This window comes from Lycium barbarum, chromosome 8 (assembly GCF_019175385.1).
Source record: "Lycium barbarum isolate Lr01 chromosome 8, ASM1917538v2, whole genome shotgun sequence".
NCBI lineage: Eukaryota > Viridiplantae > Streptophyta > Magnoliopsida > Solanales > Solanaceae > Lycium > Lycium barbarum.
In genome coordinates, this window is record NC_083344.1 from 89,856,256 (window position 1) to 89,878,745 (window position 22,490).

Below are 22,490 nucleotides of genomic sequence, written 5' to 3' on the forward strand. Positions count from 1 at the left end.
AAATGGAATGGATATCGGGGATACTGCTGTCTCTATCCTCCCCTAGACTCACCCCCGATATCTAAATAACTTGCCCTCTTGCCATGGCCCCGGTCATGGTCTGTCCTTCACTGACGCTTGCTGTCCTCCAAATTCTATGCATACGCCTGTATACGGGAGATATCCATACCTGGCTGTAATGCAGCAGTCGTACAAGCATCTATCAAATGCGGCCCTAAACCCGCCACAAAACGATGAACACTTTCCTCCATCTCAGACACCATGGCGGGGGCGTATCTAGCCATAGAATCAAAATATACACAATACTCCTAGACGTTTATGCTGCCCTGCTCAATACGCAGAAATCTATCTGCTCGGACTCGTCGAACCTCTGGTGGTAAATAATGGTGAATAAAGGCATCTAAAAACTCTCGCCAAATAGATGGAGGGGCATTCTCTCCCCTAGATAACTCCCATGCCTGATACCACTGTACTGCAATATCATGAAGCCTATACGCAGCCAACTCTATGGACTCGACCTCATCCGTGTGCATAACCCTCAAGGTCCTCTGCATGACATCAATGAAATCCCTGGGGGTCCATATTTTGCTTTATCATCGAAAACTCTGGAGGACCTAACCCCAGGAAGGTCTTAACCCTCGAACTACCAACCTTGTCTGCCTGGTCAACACCAACTCCTTGCCGCTGAGCCTGGGCGGCTACTGATCTGGTCAATAACTGCACAGCATCCCGCACGTCCTGGCCCAGTACATCTGGCTGAGGAATTGAGGCATGTGCTGGAAGCGGGGTATGCGATGTCTCGGACGGCCCCTTACTCTGAATCTCATCCTGGGCCCTTGTGACCTGCCGAGTACGGCTAGTGGCCTCACCAGCCGCTCTCTTGCCCTTCTAGGTAGCTGTAGCTTTCTTGCGGGGCATCGTTGAAATCAAAACAATTCATCAGAAAACGAACGATTAACACAGGGCACTATCGCACAATCTAAGAAGGAGAAAGAATGACAATTTCCTAATTGTCCTGTAGCCTCCTGTTTATAAGTGTGGTGCACAACACGCTCATAAACAAGACTCTATTAGACACGGTCTATAGATAACCCAAGGACAGAACTGCTCTGATACCACTTATGTCACCACCCAAACCGATGAGTCGTGACGAGCGCCTGACCTCTAGCGGCCAAACACCCCTAAACTCATATCTAAATCTTACTGAACATCAAGGGCCCATAAAATGACTTAAACTGATCTCATAATTAGGCGGCATCATCAACTCTGAACAATCTCCATATATACATAAACATGCTGAAAAAAAGTGCAAGCCAGCTAGGCTGCTACATATACTGTACGCAAAAGAATAGAAGCCAACAAGGCTACATCATCTGACTAATACATACGACTGTCTACGGACCTCTATTCTAATAAAAGCTATAGAAGGACGGGACAGGGCCCCATCATACCCATCTATATACATGTCAAAAGAATGGCATACCAAAATAAACTACAACTCCGGATCAAATGGAGTGCACTGATCATTGCTGGATAAAAGTCCTACTAAGCTGGACCACCTGCCTGTCTACCTGTAACTGCGGGCATGAACGCAGCCCCCTGAGTAACGGGGAGTCAGTACGGATAATGTACTGAGTATGTAAGGCATAAGAACAACATATATATATATATACATATAAGAATCATGAATAAGATCTTAACTCATAAGCTGAAATGACTATCAGCATGTACTTGTATGAACTAGTATATGCATGTATCTGCATTAAATCTGTATAACTGACAATGCCTCTGTGGGCGTCTAATCTGCATGCTCATCACTATCAATGTAGGTCATACGTATATATGTGCGTATATAACGCCTGTCAAGCCTCTATGGCATCCCATCATATTATATTGGCCTCTCTGCGGCCATCATCATATACATTGTTGTGGTACGTGCAGCCTGATCCTTATATCATCATAGTACACCAGCTGATCAGGTGGTATTGTGTATATATATAACGCCTATCCCTCTTCTCATAACCCGCATATATCTAATATTCGCGTATATAACGCCTTCTGGACACGGGTCACTGTACATAGATATATAATGAATGTAATGCATGAATAAACTGTATACATAGAACTGGACCCATGAACAGAAGAAACACTTATATTCGGGGTACATGAACATCAAAGACTGAGGCACTCCTAATGCTTCTAAGAGTAGAGTGATATGGAAATTCGCTTACTCGCTTATTGGCTCATATCATAGGCTCATGCCAAAAGAAAGAAAAGATAGCCTTAACATACCTCGAACTGTATCCAATCGTCCAACTTCTAATCTTCGAGCTCGTAATTCTACAATCAAGATAACGTAGGCCTTAATTAGTCTATTTACTTCACTTAGTAACCATCTTTATATACATATAGAGCTCACGAATTATAGACAATACTTTCCTTGTAAGCTCATAACTCTTCAACTTCACATTAGATCCAACATTGATATATATCAAAATATACTTAAATTCATTCCCAATCATCTCTTAAAGTAACTCCAAATCACTATCTTAACCTTCATCAACTTACCACTTCCACAAATACCCTCTATTTGCTTAAAACCACTAAAATCCTTGATAAATAACTTAAATACAAGGGTCTAAATCATTTGCATACCTTGAAGGGTCTAAGATTCCAAAGATAAACTTCAACTCCAACTCCCTAAGCTTCACAACCTTGAAGAAACCCTAGAAACAACCTTCTTCTTCACAAGCACAGGTTCACGGGGCTCAGATCTTACCAAATCTCCACTAATAACGATGGAAAATGTTGGGAGAGAAAATACTAGGGTTTCTCTGATCTGGCATGGAGAAAAATGAGAAATAAAGTCTTGGGTCATATATTTATACTTAGAAATAAAAAGTCCCCAGCGGTACGGGTCGACGAGCGGGTCGACGAACCGTCGACTTGTCGACGGTCCGTTGACTTGCTCCGTCGACCTGCGCCTGCAGATTCAAGGCTGCAGAACCCTGTCGACGCCTCACAACGACGGTCTATCAACTATGTCGACGACCCGTCAACGATGACTGGTGTTTGCAGATTTTCTCAAGTTCAGCTAAGATCGCATCGATTCGATCCGTTCAGCTTCTAATCCTGCAAATTTCCAAGAATACCTGCTGGTACCCTTGTACATGGGGCAAGACATTTTCTACCTCCAAACTCGGGCTCGGGTCTCTATTCCAAAGGCATAGCCGACTAGGAAACCATAGGTTCTCCTACGATGAAAACGAGAGGCGTAACAGTATTATTGTATATTCTTGATTGTATCTGTGATTCGGGTTATTTGAGTATTTAAAATCATCTTGATCTAGTTCCCATGTCCTACCCATTGCTTCGAATATGTTTGCTGGGGTAAAACATGTAATAGAACCAATATCAGAAAATTGATTCCAAATTGACATAATAACTCGTTTTAATGTGAATGCTAGTCGTTTGTCATTCATGTTATATACTACTCCTTGATTTGACAACACTATGCTCGCTTTGGACCGCTTTATATGACACACTTATATTAGGTAACATTTAAATGCGCAAAATATGAGTTTTCGAAATGACATCCTTGATTTGACAACACTATGTTCGGAATGACATCCTTGATTTGACAACACTATGCTCGATTTTGACCGCTTTATATAACACACTTATATTGCGCAACATTTAAATGCGCAAAATATGAGTTTTCGGAATGACATCCTTGATTTGACAACAATCATGCTCGCTTTTGACCGCTTTATATGACACACTTATATTGCGCAACATTTAAATGCTCAAAATATGAGTTTTCGGAATGACATCCTTGATTTGACAACACTATGCTCACTTTTGACCGCTTTATATGACACACTTATATTGCACAACATTTAATTGCGCAAAATATGAGTTTTCGGAATGTCATCCTTGATTTGACAACACTATGCTCGTTTTTTACCACTTTATATGACACACTTATATTGCGCAACATTTAAATGCGCAAAATATGACACACTTATATATAACTCTTTTGGTTAAGAGCTTTTATATAACTCATTCCGTTAAAAATACTCACATTTTAAAAATGCCTAATTCAAGATGCTTCATTAAAAAATAATAATACATCATTCATTACAAGAAGAAAATACTTAAGATTCATAATTCAAGACAATTAGAATACATCAAGAATAATTAAAATACATTCATAAAATCATGAGGTTCTTCAACCGCGAGAGGCTCTTCCACTACGAGAGATTTTTCCGTCACCAGAGGTACTTGCACCACCACGGCCCCGTAGGTTATACAAACGTTTATCATCGCCAAACTCCTTACACATCTAGCATCTTCGAGAGTATGTCCTATCCGGAACATCCATTTGATTGGGAATCCGAGTTCGTGCGTTAACACGCAATTTACGGATATACTCCTTGTTAGCAATCATTGAAAATGACTCGTTTGGTTAATAAGCCTGATCACCAAGTGGGTAGAAACTATCGGAATATGATTTAAGATAACTTTTGACGCTGTATTTTGATGCCATATGATTTGATACCCTTTTTCTAATTGCCTCGAAACATTTGATGGCATGAGAACACGGCATGTGGTATGATTGCCACTTAACACAACTACACGTTCTCGTCATCTCATAAACGGTATGAATGTTGCCTCCCCGACCTTGGTAATAACCTGTCCTGACTTAAAACACATGTTCAGCATAGCTATACTCCACCATCTTGTGTAGCTCACATTTTTTCCTATGATGCTCGAACATTTTTGCAGGATTTAGCATTTATTTCCCACTATCTGCTAATATGGCTTTGGCCTGTCTTGTTCTAGCCACAAACCGCTCCACAACTTGCTTGTACGTCATTCTCGCCATTGCAGTAACGGGCAGCCCCCGTGCAGATTTTAGCAAACCATTGAATGACTCCGAGCTGTTTGTTGTTAGCATCCCCTATCTCCTGCCTTCATCCGCATGTAATGTCCATTTGTCAACGTCGATTGCCTTCAACCAATCATATTCTTCCAGCTTCACTGCCTTGATCATCTCCATCCGCACAAGAAACTTTTTTTCTCTATGCTCTATTGCAACCGCCCACATCAATTTGTTTAGTGTGCTGTTTTTAAAGGCCGTTTGAAAATTTGCCTTTATGTGTCTTAAACAAAAGTGATGGTAAGCAAAAGGAGGCTTCACCCCGCCAAATGAAACATATTGTCAATATGTCGTGATGTCGATCAGATAGCACGCATATGCCCATACGATCCTTAATAACATATCGCGTCAAATGTGTAAAAAACATCCCCCATGTCTCGTTGCTCTCGTTAGCTGCTATGGCGAAAGCAAGAGGGAATATCAACCTATTGGCATCCATTCCTACTGCAAACAGTAGCTTGACGTCGTATATCCCATACACATATGTTCCATCTATGGATATGACTGGCCGGCAATGAGTAAAACCATCAATGCATGGTTAGAATGTCCAAAACACAAAATTGAAAATATTACCGGCCACACAAGGTTAGGTGTCGAGCTTCCACTCTACAACAATACCAGGATTGAATTTTTGTAGAGCTGCCATATACCTTGGAAACTGCTGGAAAGAGCACTCCTATGTACTATAAATCATCTCAAAAGCGCGCCTACGCCGGAGATATCCCTTTCTCTTGCTTATCGTTTTAAGATATACTCTCTCAAAGTTTCTAATGTAATCTTTGATGGGGATCCTGGACAAGTTTAAATAAACAACATTTAGCAATGATAAATCAATTGATGTCAAAATTATAATTAACTTGGTCGAATAGGTTATCTTGGGGTTTCGGCAACGTCAACAAGTAACACTTGAGCAATCATATTTGTATCTAAATTAAAATGATCTGCTCTATTCTCTTCCATATCACAAGTGTGACGTGGGTGGAATTTTGTGATAATCCACATACTATCATGAGTAACAATACCCTGAAGCATCCATTGACAACCTTGATACTGTCGTCTGCAAACCAGTCTCCATATCTTTCGGGTTGAATCATCAACCCTAAATTCCCTCATTTCCTTGAAGCTATAAATTTTGACAGCCCTTTGCAATACCTTTTTGGATTCGAACATTATGCCTTTTGCAAGGTGAACTTCATCATTTAGAAGATCGACTGGTTCTTTCAACATTTTTTGGCGAATTGGATCATCTTCTACTACAAGAAAGCATAGAATGACAACAAAAAATTTAATAATTGGCAACAACTTAATTTTATTGTTGGCAAAGAATTTTTTTTGTTGCTAAAGAATTTAATTTTGTTGTCATAGTATTGATTATTGTTGCAAAAAGTACTTTTGGCAAATAAAAAAAAGTTGTTGCACGTTGTTGCAATAATAGCCGTTGGGAAAAGTCTATGCAACAAAAAAGAAATTATTGTTGCCAAAAGTACTTTTTGCAATAATAATCAATCTATGGCAACAAAAATAATTTTGTTGCCAAATATATTTTTTCTTGTAGTGTTCTCTGGTGAATACAAAGGCATCAGCACGACCTTGAAGATTGTCAAGATATGGAATCATGTCAGAATGCCACTGAATTGAGCTTTCTGCCATCTATACGTGCTGGTGAATTGGGCTTCCTGCCAGGCTGTTCTTGCTGGTGTGGCCGACTTTGCATCATTTCTACTAACTGTTGTTCATGCCTATGAGGATGAACATCAATCTCATTATCGAATATATTTACGTCATCATCATCGGATACCTATGCATTCGGGATATCATCGCTATCACTCGATGATGTTTCTATATGATTTGGATAATCATCACCATCTAGTAAAGGCCTCTTCCTGCACAAAAAATAGGTGTCAGGGTTTGAAGAAAGATCAACTGCACCGAAATCAACGTTTGGTACCACTGGCGAGTTTTGTGAATAATTTTCACGTCAGAGGCAGTTCAAGTATTGTAAATACTAAACATCAAAACACTTATATTATTTAATTAATAAAAAGTATACCTACCGATAATAATCAACTGCACTGAACTGAGAGGATTGCCCAATATTAATCATATCAAGTGTATAACCCCTAAAAAGATACAAAAAACCATTACTATTACCGTACGTATAATAAAATAAACATGTGCTACTGCACAAAATAATAATTAAAAAATGGATATTTACCAATTTTCACCTTAATTTTGATTAAATTGTTGGCTTAGTGTTTCCAGTGGCACTGTTAACACCCAATTTTGACCTTCCTATACCCTCCTATTTTAATAAAATACTATTTTACGTTAAATATTGTTTACGTGATCACAAGCTATTTCACCTTTTATATAATCATTTTATCATTTTAATATTATACTTAATTTATTATTATTGTTTTTGTTATATTTATATGTGAAATAATACCTCATAGCTTTACAAGTGTATTTATCAAATTTTATAGCTAAGAACCATTTTTTTATATCATATAAATATTATCTTTATTATTATTTGAGTCTTGTTATTATTAATTATTTCTTGCTTAATTTCAAATCAATTTCTTCATTTTAATTATAATATCTCATAACTAATATTATAGAGAAAATCATCAAATGCCCCTCAATGTTTGGCCGGTTTAATTATAACGCACCCAACCTTTACGGCCGACCTATTACCCCCGGACAATTTTAAAGTGAATTAATTTCACCCTAGATGGTGACGTGGCACAGAGAGTGAGAAGCAAATAAAAATATTTCTTATTATTTTTCTCCTTTTTCTTTATCTTTTATCCCTTTCTTCTTCTTTGTTACATACACTTCCCCTCAGCGGAACCGGAAGTATGCAATTTCCGGCGACTTTTTTTTTTTTTGGTCTTTCGTTCTCCGTCGAGTTTCACAACTTTCAAACTAATTTTCATTAATCACAAATCATTTTTTAGAAAAAACAAGATGAGAAAATGAAATATCAAGAGACCCAATTAGTAATTTCATTCCATTACAAACTAATTCAAAACCCAAATCAAGAAAAACTGAAAGAAGAGGTGATTTTTGAGCATTGGCCATGCTCTATAGTCCAAAAAATCAACTTCGATCTTTGATCTTTCAAAATCCAATTTTGAAAACGCAAATTTCAAAACTGAATGGAAACCCAATTTTCATTCCACTACAAATAAATTCAAAACCCAATTTTGCTATGCTCAACTTCGATCTTTCAATTTTCCCTTCGAATTGATTTTTTGGACTATAAAGCATGGCAAAATTGAAAGATCGAAGAAGTTGGAACAGCCGAAAGAGATCATTGGTGAAGATAAAGGGAAATAAAAAATCAAAGGTTGTTTACTGCTCAAGATAAATAGAAAAGTTAATTTTTTTGGCCAAGTCTATTAATGGTAATTTTTGGTGTGGTGAATGGTGGAAAAAGATAGATTAGGAAAAGAAACAAAAAGAAGATGAAAAATATATATATATATTTAACTGGTAAAATACACGTGTAAGGCGCATGTATTTCACCACTCCAATATAGATCTGGTGGTAGCGTTTCAGGAGAATAATAATTCCGTTTAAAAAATAGTCAGGGGGTAATAGGTCACCCGTATAGGTTGGGTGCGTCATAATTAATCCGACTAAACGTTGAGAGGGCATTTGACGATTTTCTCTAATATTATATTTAATATCCTACAATAATTATTTTTAAAATAACATTTTTACTTCTCACAGTTTTACATAGCATTTACGACTCATATTATACTTAAATGATATCATTTTATATCACACTATTATTATTATTATTATTTGTAAACTTAGTAACTTTTGGGTTTACTCATGATTTCATATATAGTTAATATTATTATATTATTTTTGTCTCCCAATATTAACATATTATTAATTATTAGTGTGGTGTTTGTTTTTTATTAGTTAATGAAGCAGCCAAATCAAACACGTATTTGAGTAACATAGAAGTCCTAATTGATTCAACTTATCTTATTTAATTAGTCCAAGAGACCATTGTTTTAAAAGGCAGTGTCAGGACTCGTCCCGGGGCTCGCCTCGGGGCAGGGCAGTGGCAAAACGCCCTGGGGCTAACGTGCGGGGCTTAGTTCATATGAGGCTTACGCCCTAAGCGCCCAACCGTACGCCCTAAACACGCCTAACGCCCAACGCCCAGGGTTCGCCTAACAGTTCTTACACAAATTATATTTTAAATTCCTTAATTAAAATCATTCACCCTCATAATTGTTTAACAAAATAATGATACTTAATAGTTTTTCATCTATAGAAATAGAAGATTGAGTGTAACTCATATAACAAGTCGTAGTATTGGATATTTACTATTTGACAACGTCGTGAGGGTGAATATGACTTAATTTTTTTAAAAAAAACACATAGCGGAATTGTACATTTTCACTTGTCATTGGTCATAAGTCCTATGTATCAGAATTATCATATAATTTTATTTTTTGTTCATGAAGAAGTTATGTTTTAATTGTAATATTGATAAATTTTATTGATTATTTGCTTATAGGGAGATAAAATGAATAGTATGATAGTAATAGTGTTTTAAGAAACTGTGCTTTTTTCCGTGTTTGAAAGTTAAAATGTTAGAATTATTTTGCATTTCATAATAGCTTTTATTTCATTGTATTGTTTATACTTGTAAAATTATGTTATATATAATTACAAGTTATAAGCGGTGTATAATGGATTGTTTGATCATTTTTTTTGTGAGGATCAAGCGCGCGCTCACACACACATATATATATATATATATGTATATATATATATATATATATAATTTTATCTATTTAAAAATATTTATTATAATTATATTATTTTAAAAAATACTAAAAATAAAATACCAATGAGGCTTACGCCCCGTGGCTCGTCGAGGCTTATGTAAAACGGCCGCCTTTTAAAACGCGGCAAGAGACCCGCTAAACCAAGTACACTCTCAAATAACCAAATCCCATTTAGGATCCTTTTCCTTACCGTCGACATTCACGGCAATTTCACCGACCATATCTTTTGTTTAGTTGTTCAAATTTTTGTTTATTTTTTCTTTCTTCATTTTGTGTAATTTGTTTCCTTCCTCTCGAAAATCACATCTCCCCCCCCCCCCCCCCCCCCTCCCTAAAATACGAAAAATAAGAATCCTTTTGCCTGCGACCATATTTGAAAGGAGATTGCAAAGATTTGGGTATGAACCTCTTTGAAGAATCTGTCCAAATTCAAGATATCGCAAAATAGGTAAAGATATTTCTTGGTTCCTTTTTTCTTTTTTTTATTTGCCATATTTCTGTGAATTTGGATTTGCAAATAATTTTTTTCTTTCTTTTCTCAACGGCTCCTTTCCTGTTATTTGATGCCCAAATCACTCTTACAAATTAATAGACAAAGATTTGGGACCAAATTTCTTCTGGTTTTGAAGATTTTAGTATAAATAGTTGTTGACTTGGGGAGAGATAGAATTTACCTCACTTTTTCAACCACGCTATTCTCTAATAGTATTTATTTTTCACAAAAGCAAACTACTTCATTGTTTAATTCTTGTTCTTTGCCGGCTATAAGTTTGCCGAGTCTCGGATATCTACTGTTGGATATTGGTTGTTTGATCTACTTCTTCTTAACTGGTTAGTCTCTTATCCATGTAACTTTTAATTCAATTTGGAGCTCTTTGTAGTGTAGATTTTTATAGCTGTGAATAATGGGATTGCTCGAATGCTTTAAGCATTTTGTTAGAAGCTATTAGGTATGATCTCTAACTCTTCTTTCCAGATTACTCTCCGTTCATGTCATCTTCCTGCTTTTTATAGTTATTAATCATAGATTATACCTATAGGAAATTAATAATAAACTAGCTATTTGGTGGGGTTAATATTTGGCAAGATTTCTTATTGCATCATCCAACTGTTTTCTTTCAATTTATGTCTTTCATATATGAATTATCACCTAGTTATCATGTTCTTTAAGGAAACACAAGTTAGCATTAAAAAGTATAAAAAATGTAGAAGCATGTTGCTAGTGAACGTTATTCCTAGCTGGCAAGACAGTCTTTAGAGTAGGATTTATTCTTTGTATTTATATTCATTCAATTGGCATGTAATGACGTAATAAAATCTAACAATATTTGATGAAAAGGGGCTGTGAAAGGGCGGGGAATTATGAGCTATGTGTTTAAAATTTCCTTCTTCTTCTTTTACACTATTTATTTCTGATTTTATATCAATTAACAACCTCTTTCTTTTCGTCGTTAGTAGAAACCACTGTCCGATTACCCTTTATAATTTAACTGGACAGTGGGCTTGTTTAAATCGTAAACTACATCAAAATACTTCTCTTAACAAATAGTTAGCGGGAAGTAGAAACGATTACTAGGTCTAATCCTAAGTTGTTTTCAAATTTAGCCGACCCGTTCCCCGAAAGTAACACCAACCAAAGAATTTGAAAGGATTATGTACACTATATGTATTTATATACTTATGTGCTTATGTTCAAAATTCAAATCTTTCACTTGTTCAAACAAAAATTACTATTATATACTCCCTCTGTTTCAATTTATGTGAACCTATTTCCTTTTTAATCCGTGCCAAAATGAATGGCCTCTTTCCTAATTTGGAAACAAATTCACTTTATGAAATGATTTACAGTCACACAAATATTCAAGACTTATTTTGAACCACAAATTTCAAAAGTCTTCACTCTTTCTTAAATGTCGTGCCCAGTCAAATGGGTTCACATAAATTGAAACAGAGGGAGTATATATTCTAACTTAAGACCAACCTCCAATCGAATTGTTACTAAGGTTAAGGACACACGATTTATAATGTCGTGTCGTCATCCTTCTAAAGTAATAAACATTTTTAGCTTTTAACAAAACATAACGTTCTTTTATCTTGAGATTTCTGATGTATTTTACTTTTAAATCAACTATGCAAGTTTAAGACCTATACTAATAGTATTAATTTTTCTCACTTTGTTTTCATTCTCTCGGTTAGTTAGAATTTGCATTTTTGTAGGATTTATATGTCCTTCAAGTTGTAATAAAATAAGTTCATTGTGAAATTAAGTTTTATGCTTATTAATGTGATAGAATTTCCTTTTGATTACAAATCTGTTACTCCTTTTGTCTTTTATTTGCTTTGTCTTTAATAGTTCGTGCAGTTGCTATTTTCTTCTTATCATGTTAACTTGTAGCTAATGAATGAATTCGTTGTAACCTAATCGTTGTTGTTTAATTTAGTTAATAAGTTGTCACATTTAAATCTCTTGTTTATTTCAGATGACCTTCTTCATAAGTAATAAACAGTTTGTCATGCCTAAATCCTAATCACCTAATTTCTTTAGACTCGTTAAATTCAGATTCATAACTGATTTTCACAAGTTCTTTTAGTTTATTTATTTCCTGGATTTTTAAAAATATAGTAATAAATAACTCTTGCAAGTTTAATCACCTGGTACTTTTAAATTAATTTAATAAATGTTTTCATGCTTATAAAATGCTTAATCCCACATAGTTATAAATCCGGAAGGGACCCACAGTTGTGCACCTCGAAAGGTGGTTCACACCTTCCTTTTGAGGTAATTTGAACCCTTACCTGATTTTTGGTTACGCAGACTAGTTTTAAACAGAGTTATTTGCATTAGTAGTAGTAAATAGTGCCCTAACGCACCTCAATTCGTTAGGTGGGACTCTTCTCTTTTAAACCCATTAAAAGAGTTGTCACCTGTCTTGACCCGTCTTCCGCGAGGAAAATGGGGCGCGACAGGCACTTGACTACTCTAAATGTCTCCATAAGAACTCAAGTCCGTATAAGTGTTACCATGAGAGGTTGGACTTGAGGGACTTCCTGACGAGTCCTGGCCAAGACTTCACTACGACTGTGAGGTTTCTTTTCAACATACATTTCAAGAACATTGAGGGTGATTAACCCCCTATATTCTTCCGGCGCCCTCAAATATTCCCTCAAGGACTCATCATCAATGATATTCCACTCCCCATAAAGCACTAAACCCTGCGATGCAATGGATATTGGATATCTGCCTATTACAGATAATCCATTGTCACGATTACTTTTCATTCTTTTGTGTATGGCATTGAGTAATGTTTCGTAATCCAAGGTAGTTGGAAACTTAACATGGTATTGTGGTTTAATACTATAACGAACAGTATTATTATCATGAAGAATCTCTCCATCCCAAAATAAAGAAACCTTAAAAGTTGAAGGAGGAGTGGCCATTTTTTTTATGAACTTTGGAGTTGAATTTTTTTTTTCAATAACTTGAAAAAAGATGACTTGAACTTATGAAATGGATGAGTCTTTACCTCGTCCAAAATTCATATTAAATAGTAAAAACGTGAGCTAAAAGTGAACATTTAAAAAACGTGGGCGGCTAAATAATAATACCTATTGCGCAGGAATTTCCTGCGCAAAAGGTAGTATTGTAACTTTTTTTTTTAGTGGATATTTTGGATCAAAATCCCACTTTGTGGGTCAATTAAGTTGCGGACTCGGCTTTCTTTATGACTGTTTCCTATTGCAGCAACTCCGGACTCTGATCTCTTCTCTCTTCTCCAGCGACTCAAATCTGTCCCACTCAGCGGCTTAATCAGGTGCGCCTTCTATTGTATATGGGTTCTTCTCTTTATTCTTTCATTTCTCATATTCTTTCTTCTCATTTGATTGGGCAAATGTTTCATCCGCTGGTGTCAATAGCTTATGTGAATTTGGTTCCTTTTCTTTCTTGTTTTCCTTGACTTCTTTTATTATTATTTGGTCTGTCTAACTGCCTGAATGTAATTGTAATTGATGATTCTTAGGTTTCAGCTTCCAATTATCCCTTAAAAATGTAATATTTTGCCTATACTAAGTCCCCTTGTTTAATTTTAGATTTTTGTTCCCATCTAGTTTAATTTCTACTGAAAAATAAATGTATAGGTAACCTAACAATTGGGGTCTATAAATTCTATGAACTAACTTCAAATAAGTACCATAAGGATTGGGTGATGTAAAATTTTTTTCAACCAATAAAAATATCATATGGGAGAAAATTCGAAGACTTAAAGGATCTTGGCACTTCCACTTTTCTGTTATAGCAAAATATTTCTCCCTCTGTTTCAATTTGTTTGTCTTAGTTTGACTCGGCACGAAGTTCAAGAAAATAAAGAAGACTTTGAATCTTGTGGTCTTGAACTAAAGATGTGTGTAATGTACTAAAATGCCGTTTGAATCTTGTGGTCTTAAATATACCATGTAGAATGTTGGGTGTAAAGAGTTACTAAATATAGAAAGTGACCTACTTTTTGGAACAGACTAAAAAGGAAAGTAAGAAAAACAAATTGAAACATAGGGAGTAGAATCTATGTTGCTCCTGATTGCTAGGTTTTGGCTTCCATTATCTACTGCCTGACCTATATCAGCTTTAGAAAAGCACCAAATTGACCATGTATTTTGCATTTTTGCTTACTGCTGGCTTCTTTTCTGCTGACTGAATAATTCCCGATGTCACATTGACATATTTAATGTTCCTTAATCTTCATTATTATTTTTCTTTTGTGCCTTCTTGAACGCACCTCGATTTATCCACCAGACAGTTTGTACAGCCTACAAGCACAGGTGAACTTGCCCATAGAAGTTGGAGCATATGGGGTCACACTAAGTGTCGTAGTTGCGATTCAGACCTAGGATCTTCAGGTTGTTACTCCCTAGTTGCCATTATATTTACCACTCCCTGTTTGATTTACTAAGGCACACTAGATGTCATGAGGTTTCATGTTCATATGTGTAGTCTATTTGTGAATGATTGTGTCAATGACTCAACGTACATGTTCTATCTCTAGGTTTTGTCTATGCATTAGATGAGATGTTGATGTCTGAGATTTTCAGTGTTATTGCAGATAATCATGATGCGCCATTTGTCAAGTAGTGTATCAAAGAGAATACACTCTTCTGTCATTGCTTGCTGTAGAAATGGTTCTTCTTTCTCTATGGTTTCAAAACAACCATACAGCTCAATCCTGCAACAGATTGTTGACAAGTCACCACGAAATGTTATTCCTAGTGATTTCTTGAAATGGCGTTCGCTTGGTTCCATTAGGACATCAAAATTTGCCTCTGGCTTCAACCCATTGAAGCAAAAGCCCTTGGACTCTATTATTGACATGGAGAGGGCAAAGAACAAATCAGCTGAAGAGCTAGCCGACATTTGGGATGATGTAATATTTCAACCTTGTTTTTATTTTGATAGTTTTCAAATGTATTGTTGGCTTTCTTGAGATAGTTTCAGCCTTGAGTTCTATTCTGGACATTTGTAAATTACATTAGTCACTCACTATGATGAACAATTGACACATAGACCAAGCTTTTGTCAAAGAAATGAGCAGGTTAGGTGGTTTCACTTACTCCACTAGAAATTGAAGTCATCTAAGGTTTATCTGATCTTTATGATGAGCTTGTAAAAGTAATTCATGTAGCCAAAAATATAGGCTGTCTGGTTTTCTGGACTTATCTACACATGCATGTTTTGTGATTGCATTAATTCTGTAGATGACTACTATTGATATCATTTTGCTGCAAATGGGATGAGGATTTGCTGGAAGGATTAGAGGACCCCATAAATTCTTTTGATCTTTGGTCTGAATCTACCCCCTTAACAGATTTTCTTGTGGAACTTAGTGTTTTTAAGCCTGTGGATTTTAAAATGTAATGCTCCAGATATACATTATACTTGAGTCATGGATTACCTTCTCATCTTTTCTTTTGGAAGCTGCTCTCCCACAAAAGGATTTGCCTCCTGAAATGCTTGTCAGACTTGGAAAATTTTCTGTGAAGTTTAGAGAAAATGACTACTTTTATGTGTGTTTACCTAATCCATTCAAGTAATTTTAGCTAGGACCAGCCATGTACCGGTACATCGGCTTATTTATTAAGTTGTATATTTTGTACATCTGATCATGGTCTACAGTATATGCCACAACTTGCTCTTTGATTCTGCAACTTTTGCTTTCCTAAAGTTTTAGTTATTGCTTGAATGATCCTGTTCTGTCTCCCTCTTATTCCCTTTTGTTGCATGATTATGCCATCTCAGTATCACTTGGGAAGAGGTCACATCGCAGCATCAATGAAAGCTAAGTTATATAAGCTCTTGGAGCAAAGAGCTTCAAGTTGGTAAATGTGCTTCTTCATCTTATTCATTTGTTTTCTCGGACTCTAATTAGTTGCTTTGTTTAACATGCACTATTCCTTTGTTATCTTTGACATCCTGCTTCTGTTTTCCTGTGTAGCCGGTATTTTGTGATTCCACTATGGAAGGGAAGTGGTTACACAACAATGTTTGTGCAAGGTCAGACTCGTTTTGCTCTGTTTATCCTTTAACAATTGATTTGCATTGAAAACCTATAACCATGATGACACTATATGTAAGAGTCTTTATCAAAAAAACTATTTCTAAGAGTTCATCTTTCTCTAGTTCCGATGTTATCACTGCCAATAGCTTTATTTTTTCTCAGAAAGGCAAACTGCTTTCCATCTTTTTTAGGTTTATTGTAGGATGAGCTTGTTATGAGATTATAATATTACTATTCATAGTCAGGTACGTAAGGAACATATAATACTTTTATGGTCTATCCTCTCCGTATTATCTGATGAAGGAGTCCGCAACTGTAGACTTGTCGCCATTATGTAGAGGGTCGAGGCCAATATCACTTGAAAAATCTTTTTTTCTCCTTCAACTCTGACCTCCTATCCTTTTTTTACATCTAAAAGCTATGTTGCTTGGGCTCTCCAAAAATGCCACCAGGTGTGTGTAGGATCCTCCAAAAGTAGTGTATTTTTGGAGGATCCGACATGGGTGCGGCAACGTTTTTGAAGAGTCGTAGCAACATAGTTTAAAAGTCAACGGTCAAGCATCACCAGCGTGGTCTATTTGGTGAAGGAAGTTGAAATGACCATGGAAAACGAAGGTTGGAATGTCAGTTGAGGTGAAAAAGTTATGGTGATTTCTTCTCATCTTCCTTAGTCTTGGTGGACAGAGTTACCAAGTATTCATGACATAGTTGAGATATGCGCAAGCCAACCTGAACACTATCGTTATCTCCAAATAAATGAGAGAGAGAAGTTACTGGTCGAATTCGTGCCTTGATATGCCCGGGATCAACATATTATCCTATTTGAAGTGAGCACATTATTGGCCTTTGGACAATAACTTAAATAGAGATCAAAGTTTCAATAATTCACCTGTCTTATAATCTTCGATTCTCAAGTCAATGTGTTTCTTTTGATAAGTCTCAGTCAAGTTGATTACTTCTAATTGTCATCCCTAGTTTGCTTTTATTTTCTTGTTACTGATTTTGATCACTTGTCCTGTCTACATTCTGTTGAAAAGAAACTTCTCTTCATGTTTCTGTTATCTATTCCTTGGCTGGTTGACCCATGTAGGGAATCCCTTGTCTTTTCTGAGGCTTATTTAAATGTAAAATACCCTGTGCTTTCTGGGTATGTTGTTGTTGTAGTTTCAAGTAATCAAATTAGACAATATCATTTATAGGTAATATACTTTAGAAAGGAAAAAAGAAAAGATGTGCTATTGTAGTGCGTAGGACTGCACCTAGTTTTCTAACCTTTATGCCAGCTGTACATAAATGGCTCTAGTTGTTTATGTATTTGGTTTGTTATCTAGCATTCCTTTGGACATTTAAGCTGCGCTTGTAGATCTACCCCTCCCACCTCGCCTCCCCATTCCAAAACTGAAGCAAAAAGTAGTTGTGACAAGAATAATTTCACAGAATATTTGCTCTCACCAACTTAACCTGTACGTGGCCATACCCAAAAAGTAATGTACATCCTTCAGATAGCATGGTGAACAAAAACCATTCAATCTAGCAAGTTTCATCCTTCCATGAAACTCTGTTATACAAACAAACAGACCCCGCCACAGATGTGTAAATCACATGACTCTAAGAATCCCAAAATCAGTCCACTTGTTCGATTATCTTTTATTCTGAAAGCCAGAGCCTTTCTTGGGTTAAGAACTTTGCCACAATTTGTCCCATTTATCCTCGTCAAATTTTCTATTTTCTCAAAGTTCCGTTCCAGTAACGAATTTAGGATACTCTAGCTTAGCAAAAATTGTAAGACAAGTTGCTTTGGACAATCTAAAGCTCATGATTGAGCTATTCTTTTGCTGTTACATACTCCATTTTTCATTATTTGCTTGACTTTCTTACAAATGCAATCCAAAGATCCCCTTCATCTATTTCTTGTTCTTGCATTTTTTATGCTTTTTGATTTGGGACTGTTAAAGTTTAGCACCAAAACACTCTTTTGAGACTATTTTCCTTTCATGCATATGATATGAATCTGCTCTTACGGTTCACTCTCTCCATTTTCACAAGACCCAACAAAAATTTCTTCTTACATTACTATTGAAGATATGCAATTACCAGCGACCATAAAAAAATTGCTTAAACCTTTCTCACCTGTCTCATTTTTTCCAGACAACGCCACCTTTAATTTCCAAGTGGATCAAGTATACTCAGAGCCCGACCACTACACATAAGAAGAGCCATCCTCGTCCATTATTTTTGTTCCTGTAATCGGCACTCGATCAAGCTCAACCCAGAAAATATTTTCTGTAGTATTTTAGTAGAGCAGGGAAAAATGACTGATGGCTGATCTGAAATACTGATTCTGAGTGCTTGAAGTCATGGGACATGCACACGGGGTGGTGTCTGTTAGTTTTTTTAATAGAATTGCACGGGAGGATGAAACTTGCTAAGCTTTGAATACTTCAAGGATGGTTTTTGTGTACTATGCTAGTTGAAGGATGTACAATAAGTTTTGGGTATAGTTAAAGGATGTTTTTGGCCAAAAACTCAATCTGTGTAAATCAAATTTCTTCATGCTTATAATTTAGTGGCCATTGTCCTGTGGGAAATCAGTTTTAGTACTGTGTAAACATCAAGATAGTTGCCTTTTTATTACAAGAAAATGCCCTTTATCACCTGCAGTCGTTTCATTACTATTCATTTGAACCTTCATGCAGTGCAGGCGCCACACATACTAATCACAGGTCTAGAAGATTACAAGGCAAGAGGAACTCAAGCTGCTCCATACTTCACAATTACTTACTACACTGAATTTGCTGAAAGCAAGGATCTCGTTCTTGTTCGAGGGGACATTGTCTTTACTAGCAAGCTCACTGACTCGGAGGCAAAATGGCTTTTGGACACTGTACAATCCTTTTACTTGAATGATGTCAGGTACAAACTAGTGGAGCGCTTCAACAGAGAAACGAGAGAGTTCGAGTTCAAAGATGTTTTACAAACTTTGGAGATGCCTATATTGTGATCAAAATATCCGATTTTCTGTCATAAGAGCAATCAGAAGAAATGGAGTTTGATCGTGAAGGATCGTTCAGAAATCAGCAATGGTAGGATTGTAGTTTTCCTTGCCATTCTGACAGGCAATCGTGTCTGTCCAGCATAATGACTAGCTTGACAATCTTTACTAATTTTCATTTCATTGAGGCAAAGTCGAGTATCTTCAGTGTATGGTTTTACAAAAAAAAGAAAAAAAAAATTGAAAAGGGCTGGTGGTGCTGTGTAGAAGTTCTTAAAGAAAACTTCCAATTATCAGGAGATTTTGTAGAGCTGCAACAAACTTGAGAGACAATATCAATAAATGTGAATTTAGGTCCTCAAATTCTTTTAACATCTTGAATTGTCATGGTATGGTTACAATATATTTTGTTCATATATTGGATATGATTCATTACCGTGCACCATCAAATCTACGTCATTTTCTTATTATTACGATTTTTTGGGGTGAGGAGTTGGGAGAGAATATGCAGAGTAGATTGAGCATTCAACTTTCATTTTCTTATTATTACTAGTAGAACACCCTCAAACATGGAACCAATTTGACATTTTCCAAAAGATTCAAGGGGTCGTCTGATTAGAGTTTAGTGCATTTTCTTTTGATTTTTTCAAGAATGCAATCCTAGGTGTTTCCTAGAAGAAAAGATCACATCAAAAAATTTAAATGCCATTATTTGATAGTCCAATTAGAAAATGACATTTAGTAGATCTAGTCAATGTATTTTTCCCTCTCTGCTACCTTATAACTTAAGGAGGTAATGGTTTCACTTCAAATAAGATGAGGGTAAAATAACATTAGTAAAATTTAGATGTGTAAATAATTTTTTGGGATAAGTTTAGGAGGTAAATTATGTATTTTTCCTACCTGCTATATACTAGTAATCTACTATTTATCCTCTTTTATATATATATATATATATATATATATATATATATATATATATATATATATATATATATATATATATATATGTCCAGAAGAAAGATATTATATTATAATAAGCTAAAAGTTACTATATTATAATAAGTTAAAAGTTAACCGGACAGTGAATTGAAGTAGGTAAGTCCAACGAGAGATACTGATTATCTAAGACATCATAACTAGGGGATCCTAGTGACAAAAGGGAGGATAGGCCTATTACTAATAGAGACTAGTTGACCCTTCAAAGGGTTCATACAAAAAGTGAAAGGTGAATGCTTGTGGGATTTGGCGATGCATCGACTCAAAGGCTGCTGTCGTTGATCATGTTGGAACATTTCATCTACAAAAATTGGAGGGTGATAAAAATTGTGGCATTATCCATTCACTTAGTGCATCCAAAACTTGCTAATTCATCTGCTAGTGTATTTGTCTCCCTATAGGTATGTAGGACTATCGGCTCTTCGAGCTGCTACATCAAGTACCTGCAATTGTTAATAATATTAGTATAGCGTAGTGAGGGGTTAGATAAACGATACAAAAATAGACGAGGCATCCCGATTAATTTCTAATCATTTTTATTGAAGTTAGTTAGCCGAGGTTAGTAGTTAATGATGAGGTAGTTAGTTTGTTAGAGTACATGTGCACATCACACCAGAAATTGTATAAAGACACATTAGTTGGCATTGTGTTCTTTTTAATCAATGAAAATATCTTCTCTCTTCTTCTCCAATTCTGTCTCAAATTACATGAACTAGGTGACCTAGATTCTTAACAATGAAGCTAAGCTTCATCAGATCAGATTAGCTACATCAAATCTAACATGGTATCAGAACGAGAAGATCTGGACCGCATCAATTTCTAAACAATTTTTCGAGAAAGTGAAATTTCACAGTAATTTACAGTTTTTTCTTCAAAATTGATATTTATGATTTCTTCTTCAAATCGAAGCTTAAAAATGGCAAATCTTACAGTAGAAACACTCGAACACAGTCATCCATTGTATTTGCAACAATCAGATACACCTGGTGTTGCATTAATTGAAATAAAGCTAACAGGTCCTGAAAACTATGGGATATGGAGTAGATCGATGAGGTTGGCCTTGATGGTGAAGAACAAATACTGTTTTGTCGATGGAACTTGCTTGAAAAGTTCATACAAAGGGGAATTAGCAACTCAATGGGAAAGGTGAGATGCTGTAGTTTTGTCATGGATTAGCAGCACAGTCGCACCAGGACTAGTCACTACTATATTCTATGCTCCAAGTGCAAAGCATGTTTGGGATGATTTTAAGGAACACTTCAATAAATCAAACCTAACCAGAATTTATTAGATATGGACTGAAGTAGCATGCCTAAGACAAGGTACAAATTCTGTTACTGACTATTATACTAAGATGAAAAATTTGTGGGATGAATTTGATGTGTTGATTCCCTCACCCTTGTGTGGATGTGAAGAGGCTAAACCTTATGTAGAACATTCCAACAGAGATTGTTAATGTTTTTAATGGGATTGAATGAGTCTTTTAGTCATGTGAGAAGTGATATATTGCTTAAATCTGAAGTACCTAGGGTAAATCAAGCCTATGCAACTGTTGTACAAGAGGAGAGTCAAAGACAATTAGGTGTAATTGATACAAACAAAGAAGTTCTTACCATGCTAGCTGGGAGAGGACAAAATTTCAGAGGAAGAAAACCAACAGGACCAGTTCAAGGTCCACCTTGTGAGGTGTGTGGTTACAAAGGGCATAAAACAGTAGATTGCTACATGTTGGTAGGTTACCCTGCAGATTTTAAGAGTAAAAAGAAGTTGAATCAGTCTGGTAACCAGACTGGTCAAGGTGGTTATGATCAGGGTCAAAATCAAATGTCACAAGGAGGTTATAGGCCAAGAGGTGCACATCAATGAGAAACAAGTAACTTCAGACCATATGCCAACAATGCTGCAACAGCAACAACAGCTGGAGGACAAGGATATTTCCTAACTGAAGAGGAGCAAAATTAGATGAAACACTTGATGCACAATACTGATTTGAGTGAATGCAAAGCTAATATGGCAGGTAATGTTTCCTTAGTGTCTAATGATCCAAATTTTCATGATTGGATAGTAGACTTAGGAGCAACCCACCATATAGCTTCATGTAAAGAATTACTTGAGGAGATAAAGCATTTGAAAAATTCAAGTGCCAGTTCAGTTCAATTACCAGCAGGAAATAAAGCACAAATTATAAGTGTAGGAAA

At 36.0% G+C, this 22,490-nt stretch overlaps 1 protein-coding gene across 1 annotated transcript; it reads left to right on the top strand.

Moving 5' to 3' along the window:
• The first annotated feature begins 10,526 nt into the window (after positions 1-10,526).
• On the top strand, positions 10,527-19,667 carry LOC132606283 (uncharacterized). The gene is made up of 7 exons (XM_060319719.1): positions 10,527-10,587; positions 13,499-13,568; positions 14,546-14,649; positions 14,842-15,170; positions 16,043-16,122; positions 16,239-16,297; positions 18,998-19,667. The coding sequence occupies exons 4-7, from the start codon at positions 14,859-14,861 to the stop codon at positions 19,300-19,302; spliced, it is 756 nt and encodes a 251-aa protein (XP_060175702.1). The 5' UTR covers positions 10,527-10,587; positions 13,499-13,568; positions 14,546-14,649; positions 14,842-14,858; the 3' UTR covers positions 19,303-19,667.
• Positions 19,668-22,490: the final 2,823 nt, after the last annotated feature.

Bases quoted from the DNA above. Each gene is read 5' to 3' on its own strand.
- LOC132606283 (XM_060319719.1), top strand. From the start codon at position 14,859: ATGATGCGCCATTTGTCAAGTAGTGTATCAAAGAGAATACACTCTTCT. The intron at 15,171-16,042 runs GTAATATTTCAA...ATGCCATCTCAG, and splicing joins TAGCCGACATTTGGGATGAT to TATCACTTGGGAAGAGGTCA. The intron at 16,298-18,997 runs GTCAGACTCGTT...ACCTTCATGCAG, and splicing joins CACAACAATGTTTGTGCAAG to TGCAGGCGCCACACATACTA.